Consider the following 14171-nt stretch of genomic DNA (forward strand, 5'->3'; position numbering starts at 1 on the left):
TTATGATCTTTCTTAGAATGAGAGCAGGTTATTATCCTAACTAAAAATCTGCAACAGAAATTCTCTTTCCTAAAATTTGGCTAATTTCTTATAATTAAAAAATATAAACTATGTTCCTTAAATATTGTTTTTCTGAATAAAATTCTATATCTTTTGATTTTAGCTGACATTTAACAGTTTGCAACAAGGAATAAATAGACTATTTGGTTTTGTCTTACTTACAGTTGATTTAAAAGTGTGTGAAGTGCAAAATAGAACTGCTTTAAACAAATTCTTTAAAATACAATTATTAGCTTGGGAGGCTGAGGTAAGGAGGGTCTCGAGTCCAAAGCCAGCCTCAGCAACTTAGTGAGACCCTAAGCAACTTAGTGAGACCCTGTCTCTAAATAGAATATAAGAAGGGCTAGGGATGTGGCTCAGTGGTTAAGTACCCCTGAGTTCAATCCCTGGTACAAAAAAAAAAAAAAAAAAAAGAAAAGAAAAAGATAATTATATGAATTACACATTATATATAGTAAGGTTCTTCATTTTAAGTAGGTTTATACTAATTTAGATTCAAAAGTAAGATTATACTCATTTGCTTGGCTTCTTTAGTAATAAGTTTTAAAATTTGGAGTAACTATTTAGAAAGAGACAATTTAGCATTTATTTGTATAACAAAATGTACATTTTTTACCCATAGGTAACAGCAAAAAATCCTGGAGATTTTTCATTTTTTAAAATATATTTTTGTTTGTACTTTAATATTTCTATCCCCAAAGTGTGATGACAATTCTGACTTTAATCTTATACAAGCCTAAAAGGCTAAAAATGCAACACTGTATATGGGGCTTTAAAATATTAAAATATTTTAATATTAAAATATTTAAAATATTAAAATACACATTGTTAAACAGAGTGCATTATAATTTCTGATCACATGCGCATCCAGCATATATCTTGTACTCACCTCAAGATCTTGACTGATTAATCCCAGAACCACATCTATGCATATCAGGGTCCCTGAACGTCCAATGCCAGCACTGCAGTGCGTGATGATCGGGCCTGACCTATGGACGTGTCTCATGTAAGAGATAAATGTGAGCAGATCATCTGGCTGAGAAGGTGTATCATGGTCTGGCCAGGCAGTAAAATTCAGATGAGAAATATGTCGCACCTCTCCTGTCTGAAATTGTAAAAAACTTAATACATAATGTCATGTAATATTATTCATACATAATTAGAATTAAGAACTTGGTATTATTTTGTCCTTTCAAATTTGAATTGGATCAGATCAAAAGAATGGAAGAGACAAAAAAATTCCATTAAGAAACATATGGATGCAAAGCCCTGGGTTTGACCCCCAGTACTGCAAAAAAACAACAACAAAAAAAATAGAATAAAAAAGTCACAAAAAACACATGGAAAGCTTTCAGTAAGAAAGCTACTAGATCCACTTGTTTTTCTTTTTCTTTTCTTTTTTTTCAGTGATAGGGATTGATCCAGGCCTTGTGCATGCGAGGCAAGTGTACTGCCACCGACCTACATCCCCAGACCCTGTATGATCCTTTAAATACACTGGACGCAGTTTAGTCTGGACTCTAGAGTCTGTGACTGGAATGTCCTCCCTCCTCCTGCCCTGTTACACCTCCGTGGCTCGCTCAACAACTTCAGTTTTTCTCAGATGCCATTTCTCAGGCCTTCCTCCACTACTGAAAATGCAACATGCTTCTCCTTCTCGCTCATCCATTTGTCCTTCCCTGCTTTATTCTTTCCATAGCTCTATCAACACCAGTATCTCCTCGTTAGGAAGTAAACTCCATGAAGTGTGGAATTTTTTTCTCTGCATTGTTAACTGCTCAATCACTAGGACCCATTACGGACTCTGAGCTCTTTAAACCTGTGTGGATCAAACGACCAAATCACTTGAGGGATACTGAACTGTGCTAGCCTCTGTGATGGGTAAGCTAGCGTATGTGAAGGAAGAGGTACATATCATGTGGTACCCACTAATAGGCACAATTTTTAAGTCAATTAAATATTTTTAAAAGTTCAACAATAAGTATAATTTTTAATTCTTTGTAAAACAACACATCATAGGCTACCATTTGCATGACAACCACAAAATTGCACTGATATACTTCACTTCTGTGAAAGTAAAATCATCTTGTTTCTTTAAGTAGGAGACACATTATGACCACAGCACCGATTTCTGGAGAAGGGTGTAGTAAGCAGAGGGAGCGCAGAGGCCAGCAAAGCAGTAGCAGCTCTGCTTAAGGTATGACCACATACTAAACTCAAGCTAAATGTACTCAGTGTGAGTGACTATAGTAAGAATTATCAAAATGACAACTGTTTATGCTACAATTGTCCATTTATTTCTAAATGTGAAAAAGCTACCTTTATAAGGAATATTTTCAATTCAGAAATTAAAAAAACTGTTCTAAAATAGAACCAACTTTGAGGCTTGACCTTAAAAAATAAGTTTCTAGGTCTGGGAGTGTAGGTCACTGGTAGAGTACTTGTCTATCGTGGATGTGGCCCTGGGTTTGATTCCCCATACTGCAAAAACAAAACAAACAAACACAACTCCCAGAAGTTTCTAGCCTGTACCTTCTGAGCCATTTTGTGCTATCACTAAGCAATGGTTGACAAATAATCACATTTTAATTTTCAATTTAATATAGCACATACTGGAGGAAATTCATGAAGAGGGTCACATTTAAATTATGCTTGATAAGAAAGAAGCAAGAGTCAGTGGTTTTTATCTAAAAATACAATGACATAACCATGGCAAGAGCTCAGGCCTGGTTTCCAATGAGGAGATGAGGTTGACCACATGGAAACCTTCAATTCACTTACCTGAATGTCTTCTAGGGTCAATGCCCTCACTACAAAGCCCTTGAGTGCCTGCATTCTCACGAGAGCCAGCCGAAGTCTGTCGTTGGCCATTGTCGTTTTGCCTAGGACGTTAGGCCAATAGCGCTGGCATTTGATTTTTTCTCCTTCTACTTCTTGTGTCATCATGGCTATCACTGTGGACTTTTGTTCCCAGATCATCTGCCAGAAATCTCCAACAGTGGTAGGGAGGGGCCCCTGGCAAGCAATGTAAAGAAACTCTTCCTTCCCCACTGGTATCTTGATGAAACTGGCATTAATATATCCACCTTCATCTCCAAGAGGCACTCTTGTGGCATCATCTGTGAATTTCATACCATTTATATTATATATTAATACATAATATAGATCTTTATAGTATACATTGTTAAGAGTCAGCATGAGTCAAATGTCATGGGAAATTCCTATGACCATAGCTACAATCAGAAACACACATTTTAATGTAGGTATAGTTTCAAAATGTAGCACAACCAAATGATTTTATATCTACTCCTTTCACTTATGTTACAAGTATATCTAAGATGTCAGTTTGGTGAGTATCTCATGCATGAAATTTGGTATTTATTATTTACATAAATTTGGTTAAAGAAATAAAAATAAATGCACCTTGAACTTCATAATAACTAACTAGAGGGGCTGGGGTTGTATAGCTCAGTGGTAGAGTGCTTGCCTAGCACATGTGAAACACTGGGTTTGAGCCTCAGCACCACACAAAAATAAATAAATAAAAGTATTAAAAAATATTAAGAAAACAAACAAAAACAACTAGAGAAACAAGCAAAAACTACTTTGCTACTTCTACTCATCAATATTTTAATGCTGACAACAATAATAATAGTGCTAGTAACAATGCCAAACACTTTTTAATAGCACAAAAGGTGATATTACTATGACAATAAATAAATTATCGCATATACCACTGGCTTAATTAACCCTTGTTGCTTACTTAAATCATATAATTTTTATTAGGCAGCCCAAACAGTAACAGTAAATAAAAAGGCAACTCATTTGCATATAGACTTTGTCTAATTATTACTTTGTATATTCAAAATATAATTTTTAAAACTAGGCTGCCCTAATGAAAAGTGTGCATAAGCTCTCTCTTATTGACATTATATAGTCAATGGTTTATTAAGAGAATAAACTTGCATGCATGTGTATATGTGGAGTCATTTTTAGTTCAAATGTCTATAAATTTAACTAGTAATTTTGGTGATAATAAATTAAAACCTTTTTTTTTTTTTTCTTGGTACTGGTGATTGAACTCAGGGGTGCTTTACTACTGAATTACATCCCAGACTTTTAATTTTTTTTCTCTTGAGACAGGGTCTTCTTAAGTTGCCCAAGCTGGACTGGGACTTGTGATCTTCCTGCCTTAGCCTCCAGAGTCCCTGGGATTACAGTGAACCACCACACCTGGCTTAATTTAATACCTTTTAAAGATAGGTTTCAAAATTCCCTTTGTTATTTGACTTCTATCTCTTAGGCCATCCTGGCTATTTGTTTCATGGAATGAGTTCACTAATTAGTTTTGTATTTATGACTTACCCCATTCTGACTTTGACATTCTCACCTGGGCAATTTTTTTTTTTCCTTAAAATAATTCCCATCTACTTTATGACCTAGTCCATTTTTAATATGCCAAGATTCACTTTTTATAGGAAGTTTTTCAAAATAAACTTTGTATCTTCCATCATGATTGAAAAAATTCAAGTGTATTATTAATGATTGTATTATTTGTCACTGTTGGGTTTGGATAAAGATAGGGTCACGTGTGTTCTATATTGTAATCCAAAGTGCTAATATACAAAAATTTGGCTGATAATAACTAAAAGAAGTTGCTAGAGCTTAATTTCCTTTCCCTTCCCTTCCTTTCTCTTCCCTTCCCTTCATGCTGGGGACTGAACCCAGAACCTTGCTCATGCTAAGCAAATTATCATTGAGTCACATCCTTATCCCTTACAGCTCAATATTTTGGTTATGTACATGTACTCATGCAAAATTTAAAAAAACTGTTGACTGGTGAAATGGGCAAAACATAGGTAAAAATAATAGCTTTTATTTTCTTCTGGTATTGAAATGATTCAAAGACTAATGTGACTTTTTTTTTGGTGCTGGGGATCAAACACAGGATCTGTGTATGCTCAACAAAACACTCTACCACTGAGCCACATCCCCAACCCTCAAAGTCTGGTAGTATCACTGTAATCATATGCATGTACATAGCTACTAACACCATTGACATGTCTGTAAACTTAAAGTAGGTGGAATAAATTGATGGTGGTAGTGACACATGAATCCAAAAAAGTGCTCATCCAAAAGCCAATTCATATTTTTAAAAAAGACATTAAGATATCTCCAATTGAATTTAGAATACATAGATAATTTTAAAAGGAAATCACATTGTATATCTAAATTTTCTATGATGCAAATCTCTGAGAGTGTATGTATGTACATGCTTACGTGATGGACAGATAGCTAAACTAGCACACAGACTTTAGATCAATTTAAATTAGAATGAACATACATTCAATGTAAAGCCAAATTGGAACTTACAGGGAAGTATATTTTTGTATCTGTTCTTCCTTCTGTTTTCCTTGGTCTGTCCAATTAGGCACTGATCCAAAGGTTTTAATTCTTGAAGATTCTATAAGCCAAGTTGCAAATAAAGTTAAATATGTTGAGAAAAAAAACAGTAATTCAGCAATTGAAAATGTCTTCAATGTGTTCAGTACAAAATTAGTTGATTGGGTTGACTAGGTGTTAAGAAATAGAAATGTCTTAAAATAAACCTAAAATTAATACTGACTTGATAAACCAGTGTTGAAATATATTATTACAAAGAACCTTTAAATATATTGCTGTCATTAACTTTATGAAATAGTACCTTATGTCATAAGTTTTAAATCCAGTTTTAGAATGTCTGCAATTATTTTTTAGAAAAGCATACACCTTATAAAAATAATTTTGGCTTAATGTAATAATGTAGAATACAATTTCTCTTTTAAAAATTTTTTGTTTGTTCTTTTTAGTTATACATGACAGTAGAATGTATTTTGACATATTACACATACATGGAATATAACTTCCCATTCTTGCAGTTATCATGTTGTGGAGTTATACTGATTGTGTGTTCATATATGAACATAGGAAAGTTATGTATGATTCATTCTACTCTCTTTCCTATTCCCATCCCTGCTTTCTTTCCTTCATTCCCTCTGGTCTTATCCAGTGAACTTCTATCCTCCCACCCTACTTTAGTATCCATCTATCCTAGAGAACATTCAGCCTTTGGTTTTTTGGGGTTGACTTATTTCACTTAGCATGACTGATAGTCTCTAGTTCCATCCATTTACTGGCAAATGCCATAATTTCATAGAATACAACTGTTTGACAGCATTGCCTGTGGGGTCATAGACTAATCCATGCCTGGTATTGCTATGGTCAGATAGTCCACTACTGTAAAATCAACTCTCACTTTTCATTCATTCCCTTACTCAAAAAAATACATATTCAATGTCCATTATAGGCAAGGTACTATGGCAAGTGCTGGGAACACAGTAGTGAGCAAAAAGATATGATTCTGGTTCTCATGGAGTTTACAGGTTATTATGAGAAGGAGGCAATAAAGAGGTAAACAAACAGGTACCGTAATATGGGCCATGGAGATAATAAAAAACTGCTGTGATGGAGTTCTCTGATGATGATCTTTGAATGTAACAACTTAAGATTTCATTTCCACAAAAGAGATTTAGGGAAAGAAGGGACATACCTTAATTCCTGTGAGCTTCATTTCTAAATCTTTACAATAAAGTAAGTCTTTCGAGGAATGTATACAAAGCATAGGAGATGTGCTCAATGAAAGTTAGCTCCCTTTAGGGGCACTAAAGCTCAGGAAGTGCTCAAATAAGCAGACAGTCTGAATGAGAGGGGCAAGGTACACCCCTAAACCACAGTGGTGCTCCTTTTCTCTCACCTAGTGGTAAAGATGGATGGTGCCACAAGACCACAGGGGCTAGAGATCTGAACCTTTGCTGCTTTGAAATGGGGTGCACATTTCTGGAAATGTTACAAACTGCTGTGAATAATTAACCATATCATATGAAGTTTAGTGAATAGTTGGGATTAAAAAAAAAAACTAACTTTTTGTATTTATATATGAAATAGAATAATCTTTGGAGAAATTTACCAAGTTCTGAGTAGTTAATATAATCTCTTTTAATCAACACTATTAGGGTCCTGCTTAGAAAAATTGATTTACTGCCAGAGATGACAAGATGGTGTGTCTATAGTTGGAAATAAGTTAACTACAGGTAGAGTTGGAAAGTAATAGGCATTTTCAAAATTTCTTCTCACCTTGGGCTAGTAAGGACACCTTTTCCTTATACATCATGTAATGGTTCTTCCTAAAGAAAAGAACCATTGGCACTTGGCACTTACCTCCAGTTCCTTAGAAGGAATTCCTTGATCAAGTAAACCCCGCAACATTCGGATGACAGATTTTAACTTGGCCCCGGTGTATTTGCCAGAGGGAGCCACTTTGACCACAGGGAGTGCAGCGAGCTCCTCGTTCGTCAGAAAGAGATGATTATGCGGGACTGCAGCAGATGATTCTTAAAAAAAAGTTTTCCCCAGAATTTATTTAACCCATAAGTGAATTAATTCAATCCTATTTTCACCTCATCTATTTTTACAAAAGGGAGGATCTTTAAATATAAGAGAATTAGTAAGGCAACAGAATTAACAATAGGCTGATAACTACAATCAGCCCAAGAAGTCTTTGCCACAGCATGGCTCTGGTACCTGATCTTTAAGGAGATATCCACAATTGCTCAAAAGTGCATACAGCTCCTGACTCTACATTATTTATTCTTTTTGCTTCTCTTAACTTAAAAAAAAAAATTTATTTTTCTTTTCTTTTTGTGGTACTGGGGATTGAACTCAAGGCCTCCCGCACACTGGGCAAGTACTTTACCACTGAACTACATCCTCAGCCCCTTCTCTTGACTTTAATTACACTGTTTTTATGAGGAAAATTTAAATTTGTTTCTAAGCACATTAGAAAATATGAAAAAAGACACTTCAGAAATTCATACAATGGAAGATTGTTCTAGGAAGTGATTTTTCTCTTCACTAGCCATTCTTGGGCACTTATTGGTAATATCCTATCACTTGATTATTTTCTCTAAGCAGAGGAAGAATTCCCTTGGGTTCATCAAAGAGTTGAGTCAGCCAAGTATGTCAGAACAGCTATGGGACTAATTTGTACCTGTTCCATGGGAAATTACTTACTATAAAAGGCCACTATTTACCTAGAAAAAAGTAGGAGAGACTTCTTGCTATAGCCTGTACAAGTGTAGCTTTAATTAACCCCATCACTTGATTAAAGCATATTTTTGATAACAGCTAATATGTATGCAACAATATTGCTGGGCACTAAGAGGGTGCAAAGTTGGATGAGGTACCTCAGGAAGAGCATCTGGCTGGGGCATGGCTAAGGGAAATATAAAATTCACTCACATGAAACAATAAACTTTTTCAGAACTGTGTGAGGATGCAACAGGAGTCAAAGGCTGGGAAGGTAAGTGCAGGCTACTGGAGGTGACAAAGCACTGTGCATACAACAGTCTAAGTCAAAGAAGTGTTAATTTGATGCCACTGATTTCTTAAAAAAAAACTAAGACTGCAAATGATAAAACCATGTTTTTTCATTATGTAACATTTTTAAAATATGAAATAAGGGAAATGAAACACTGGTTAGAATTCTGTTTTCCCACTGGTTCAGTTATCAAATGCAAAGGAAATAATAGTGAGAACAGACCAAGTAATTCTTCCTCTTAAAAGATGAGGTTGGGAGTCAAGGACAAAATTCCCTACCTTTCAGCTATTCTACCTATTTCCCCGTAAGTAAAATGCATGCCTTAACTGTGACTTTGTGTTTCCATTTACAGTATTAACAGATTTTTCTGTATGCTTTACTATGAAAACTATAACTGTGGGAATAATTTGGTTATATAACTGAATGTTGACATTTGTCTATGTGATTTAAATATATGTGTGAAACCAAATAACATACATACACGGTGAAATAACATATCCATATATTCTGAAAATTTTCATTTTAAACACTGATTTTTCTATTCATTGTTTTGAATGAAAAAACTGCTAATAAAACTCTTGCCTTTATCAGAATCTTCATGGTTTGTTGTCTCCATTGGCAATTCATCACTTCCCCATGTTATTTCATCTTCTTCGGACTTCGCTTCTTGTGATTTCTGAGTTAAGCTACACCAACAAAACACATTTGTAATATTTTATTTTTGTCCACAAAACAAATTTAAATATTATGGTCCCTAACCACTTATTTGTACTATGATGATTACAGTATTTTAAAATAGATCATCTAATTAGAAAAGTCAAATCCATAATTCTTAAAATTTATTAGCAGAAAGAAATTAAATTAAGGTGCAGAATTAGTTGAACACAGTTTAAATTTTTTTCAAACAGATCCCAAGACTTTGAACCTTACTCTGAAGGAGTCTCCTTGAAGGATGGAGAAAGTGGTGATTCAATTCTACCCTTCAGCATGGATAAATAATCACAATTGTATATAGCTTTCTCTCCTTTTTTTCAGCACCTGCCCACTATTGCATCATATGGAAGCTTCTTTATTTAAAGAAGTCCCTATTGATGGAACTAGTCTTTTGTTACAACTGGAGGTCAGGAGGACATTCCTGTATCTGGGCACTCGATGTAATGAAACTCAGTACGAGTTCTTATTATTCTAGGGGTGCACGGCAGATGGCATCCCTGGAAAGGTGGATGGCCAGAAAGGAGAAACTAGGTAGAAGAACAGGGAGTAGGGCTAAGAGGAGATGAGAAAGGATTCTGTAAAAGTCTGAATCCATTTCTCACTTTCTGATAAAGTGACAAAGCAGAGTATTTATGTCTTGATGACAAAAGTACACATGATTGCTTAAAGCAGGACATGGACTAAAGCTCCAAAATGTCAATAACAGGGTAACAGTTATTTTGCTTTTATATTCCGATTCATTGTGGGCTGCAATTAGTACTTCATTCACAAGCTCTGTATTCATGAGGTTGATTTTGTCCTCTAGATATAAACTTTGTAAAGATGTATTTTGAGATTCTTCCATCAGGTTTTCCTTTCTGTCTCATTCTTTTGAATAGCTGCTCAGTATTTCATTGAATGAGTACATCCTAATTTACGGTTTCAGTATTTTGCTATTACAAATAAAATTACAGTTATATTTTCTATATAATATTATAAACGAATATTCTTCCTGTAGAAATGTCTTTGCACATATATGGCAGTGGGCCTGATTCTTAGAAATAAAATTGCTTGGTTGAAGGGTATCTATCACATTTCTTTATCTATTATTACCGTAATCTATAGATATATTTTTGTTTTACACTAAGAAATAAATAATATTAATGACTATAATTACAAGATCCCTCATGATTTTAGAGATGTTAAAACAAAAACATGTCCATGTAAGAATTAGCAATATGCAAAAAATTTATATTTTAATAGTATTTCCAATTACCTCTCTAAGAGATTACTAATTTACTGTTTTTCTCCCCTTCTCCTGGTCCAACAAAACATAAGAGGTGCCTGTTTACTGACACTCTCCTTCTGGATACTTGCTAACCATTAGATATAAAACTCTATGCATTACTTCATTAATAATATAACAGTAAAAACTTCACTGTCAATTTTCCTTTTTAAGAAAAAGCAAACAGCTCCTTTTGACTTTCTGATTATCTAATATAAAGCAAAATTCTATATAATCCCTTTGTTAATCAATAATACATGCAGCTCTTAGATAAACAGTGTTAAAAAAATCTTACCTGTATTAGAAACTATTTTCTGAAAAAACTTTTGTGGGATTTCATAAAGTTTCTTACCTCCTTTGTTTTAACTAATGAAAATTGAAATCTTTGGAAGTACAGAAAAATAGAGGAAAGTAAATTACCCATAATCCTAGCAGGGAAAAGAAAATAACTACCAATACTGTTAACATGTTTCCCTTTTATTTATTTATTTATTTATTTATTTATTTATTTATTTATTTATTTCTAATAAACCCTTTACTTTATAATACTTTTAGATTTACACAAAAACTGTGAAGATAGTACAGAAAGATTACTTGCACACCTACTCTGGTTTAGACTATGGTTCATATCTTATATTACCATGGATCATTTACCAAATTTATTTTTGATGGTGCCAGGGATTGAACCCAGGGCCTCATGTGTTCCAAGCAAATGCTCTACTGCTAGGCTATATTCGCCATCTTCTCTTTTCCTTTTGAGACAGGGGTCTAAGTTGCCCAGTTAGCCTCAAACTTCAGATCCATCTGCTTCAGCCTCTGGAATAGCTGGGATTACAGGCATGTGCCACCAAGGGCTGCAACACATATCCTTTTAGACCACTCTTTCATTTTTTTATTTTTGTAGAAATATTTGTTTTAATAATGTGTCATTCGATTTTCCCCCAAAGGTTAAGAGATTGCTTTATTGGAGCAACTATATAGTAAGCATATTTTCACATGCTAATAGAACTTCCTTAAAATAAAAATTTCAAAACATTCTTAATATTCAACCATAGTTTTATAATTTACTCAACAACATTCATTTCACTGGAAAACAAATGGAAATCTTCAGAGCATTTCTTGGGAAAAAAAAGAGAAAGAAAAAAGAAGTGTTATACTGACAACTTTTCTTACCTTTCACTGTTTATTTTTTCTTCACAGCCATTCATTTTAGTAGACTACAATAAAGAAAAAGAGAAAATCAAATTAGGCTCTTATAACAAAAATAAAACATTTCCTTCATTAGTTTTTTTTGGTATTGCGGACTGAACTTAGAAGTAGTTTACCATTGAGCCACATCCCAGCCCTTTTTATTTTTTATTTTAAAACAGGGTTTCATTAAGTTGCTTACGGTCTTAATAAATTGCCGAGGCTGGCCTCGAACTTGGGATCCTCCTGTCTTCAGTATCCCAAATTGCTGGGATTACAGGTGTGTGCCACTGCACCTGGCTTCCTTCATTCTTTTTTTTGGGGAGGGTGGGGTACTGAGGATTGAACTCAGGGGCACTTGACCTCTGAGCCACATCCCCAGTCCTATTTTGTAATTTATTTAGGGACAGGGTCTCACTAAGTAGCTTAGCACCTCGCCATTGCTGAGGTTGGCTTTGAACTCATGATCCTCCTGGTCTCAGTCTTCTGAGCTGAGCCGGTGGGATTACAGGTGTGTGCTGCCACCATGCCTGGCTTCCTTCATTCTTTATTACCCCTTTTGAAATCCGCATCAACATTTAACTGCACATGTACTTTACTAAAGCTCTTAAAAAACTGCATTTACTTATTTAAATGTGTACATTTCCCAAGTTGATTACTAGATTCCATCAGCAAATATAGGACAGAAACCATGATGTCTCTTCCTATTCTGTTATCCCAGCAAAATCAAGGTCTCAGACAAGATTAGTGTTAGCTGAAAAAATAGTTTGAACAATAACTTACAATAATGTATATGATTAGCATTCATTTTTTCATTCATAAATAAGATATAGGCATTGACCTGAAGTATTTCACTGAGGCGAAACATATATGTATACACACCTGCGTAAATGTATACACTTGTGTGTGTGTGTGTACATGTATGTACACATATTTTTTTTCAGTGCTGGGAAGTCAACCCAGGGCCTCATGCATGCTGGGCTAGTGCCCACATGAACTGTATCTTCAGCTACAGACAATTACAACACACAATGATTAATACAATGACTTAGCACAAGAAACTACCAGAGGATAATCTTTCCTTTTTAAAGACATTGTTATACATTTATAATGCCAATGTTCAGCACCTTAACTTTTGGCATAGGGTTATAGAATAAACTATTAGAACTGATTCAGTGAATAATCTACAATTTACTTAGAGTGATCCCCAAGTGAGGTACTTATCAAAGATAATATTCTTAGACATTCTACAGAACTCTTATAACTAGCCAGTACTAAAATGAGCAAAGTTCTTATATAAAAAATATAAGACAAAACAATTTCCCATAATATGAGCTCAGCCTTCCTTTCAGGTATGCTTCTTTTGAACCTATCTCTCTCTATTTTTTTTTTAAGTTGTAGATGGACACAATATCTTTATTGATTTGTTTATTTTTATGTGGTGATGAGGATTGAACCCAGTGCCTCACATGTATGAGGCAAGTGCTCTACTGCTGAGTCACAACCCCAGCCCTTGAACCTGTTTCTTAAGGACATAATTTTTATAGTGACTTAACCATGTGTAGAGTTTGATACAAACGAAACTTTTTATGTTTTTATCTGCGTACTTTGTTTTTCCTTTCCTAAATTTATTTTCTTATTTTCTTTGTTTTGCTTATCATTCATAAAATCAATTCTAAAACAGAAGTTCCTATCTAAGAAGGATTAAATTATTACTTTTAATGATGGACTGGCCCCAAGCGTATGTGTGTTTGGTGCTGGGGGTTTAACCCAGGGGCACTTTACCACTGAGTACATTCCAGCTCTTTTTATTTTGAGACAGGGTCTTGCTGAGTTGCTTAGGACCTCACTAGGTTTCTGGCTTTGAACTTGTGATCCTCCTGTCTCAACCTCTTAAGCTACTGGGATTACAGGCATATACCACCATACTTGGCCCCAAGTGTTTGGTATTTAAAATAATGTATTTTCAATGTACAAACATATAGCATCTATCTGTACTTTGTTAGAAAGATAAATTATATGATATTTCTTAATAACCAGTAGAAACATTCATCCTCTATGAACCTTAATTTTTAGATTTGTCTTGGAGGGTTTCATATGACAGTTCTACTATGTGAACTTTAGAATCATTTTACTTAATGACTACATCTCTCAAAAATTTATATATATATTTTATAGGACCATATTTAAATTATGGTGAATCTAGGGAAAATTTAAATTTTAGGCTTTTCTAGTAAAGAACAATTTTTTAAAATACTTCTTTTATGTTCCTTTGTGGCATCTAAAGTTTTCATAATGTAGATAGATCTTAAACATTTTTGGTTGAATCTTAACCTAGAACTTTTGTTTTTAACTACTGTGAATTGAAATTTTATTTGATCATATTCTACAGCTGGTTTAGCAAAGATTTTGTTATGGCCAATTAATAGTTTGAAACCCTAACTCTCATGGTGACTGCATTTGAATAGAGGACTTTAAAGGGGGAATTAAGTTTAAACAAGGTCATAAAAGTGGACCTTTCATCCAATA

At 34.3% G+C, this 14171-nt stretch overlaps 1 protein-coding gene across 11 annotated transcripts in view; it reads right to left on the reverse strand.

Annotated features, from left to right (window-relative positions):
- Positions 1 to 14171, reverse strand: part of Ptpn13 (protein tyrosine phosphatase non-receptor type 13) — a 189038-nt gene that overhangs the window by 7442 nt on the left and 167425 nt on the right. For all 11 annotated transcript variants that reach the window (XM_047565871.1, XM_047565869.1, XM_047565866.1 and 8 more), the window contains 6 exons: positions 11628 to 11671; positions 9059 to 9162; positions 7318 to 7490; positions 5434 to 5524; positions 2842 to 3179; positions 950 to 1165 (listed from right to left, as the gene is read on the reverse strand). In XM_047565871.1, coding sequence (XP_047421827.1) covers positions 950 to 1165; positions 2842 to 3179; positions 5434 to 5524; positions 7318 to 7490; positions 9059 to 9162; positions 11628 to 11671 — 966 coding nt within the window. The remainder of the gene's footprint in view (positions 1 to 949; positions 1166 to 2841; positions 3180 to 5433; positions 5525 to 7317; positions 7491 to 9058; positions 9163 to 11627; positions 11672 to 14171) is intronic.

The sequence above is a fragment of the Sciurus carolinensis genome, chromosome 10 (genome assembly GCF_902686445.1).
Source record: "Sciurus carolinensis chromosome 10, mSciCar1.2, whole genome shotgun sequence".
NCBI classification, from domain to species: domain Eukaryota; kingdom Metazoa; phylum Chordata; class Mammalia; order Rodentia; family Sciuridae; genus Sciurus; species Sciurus carolinensis.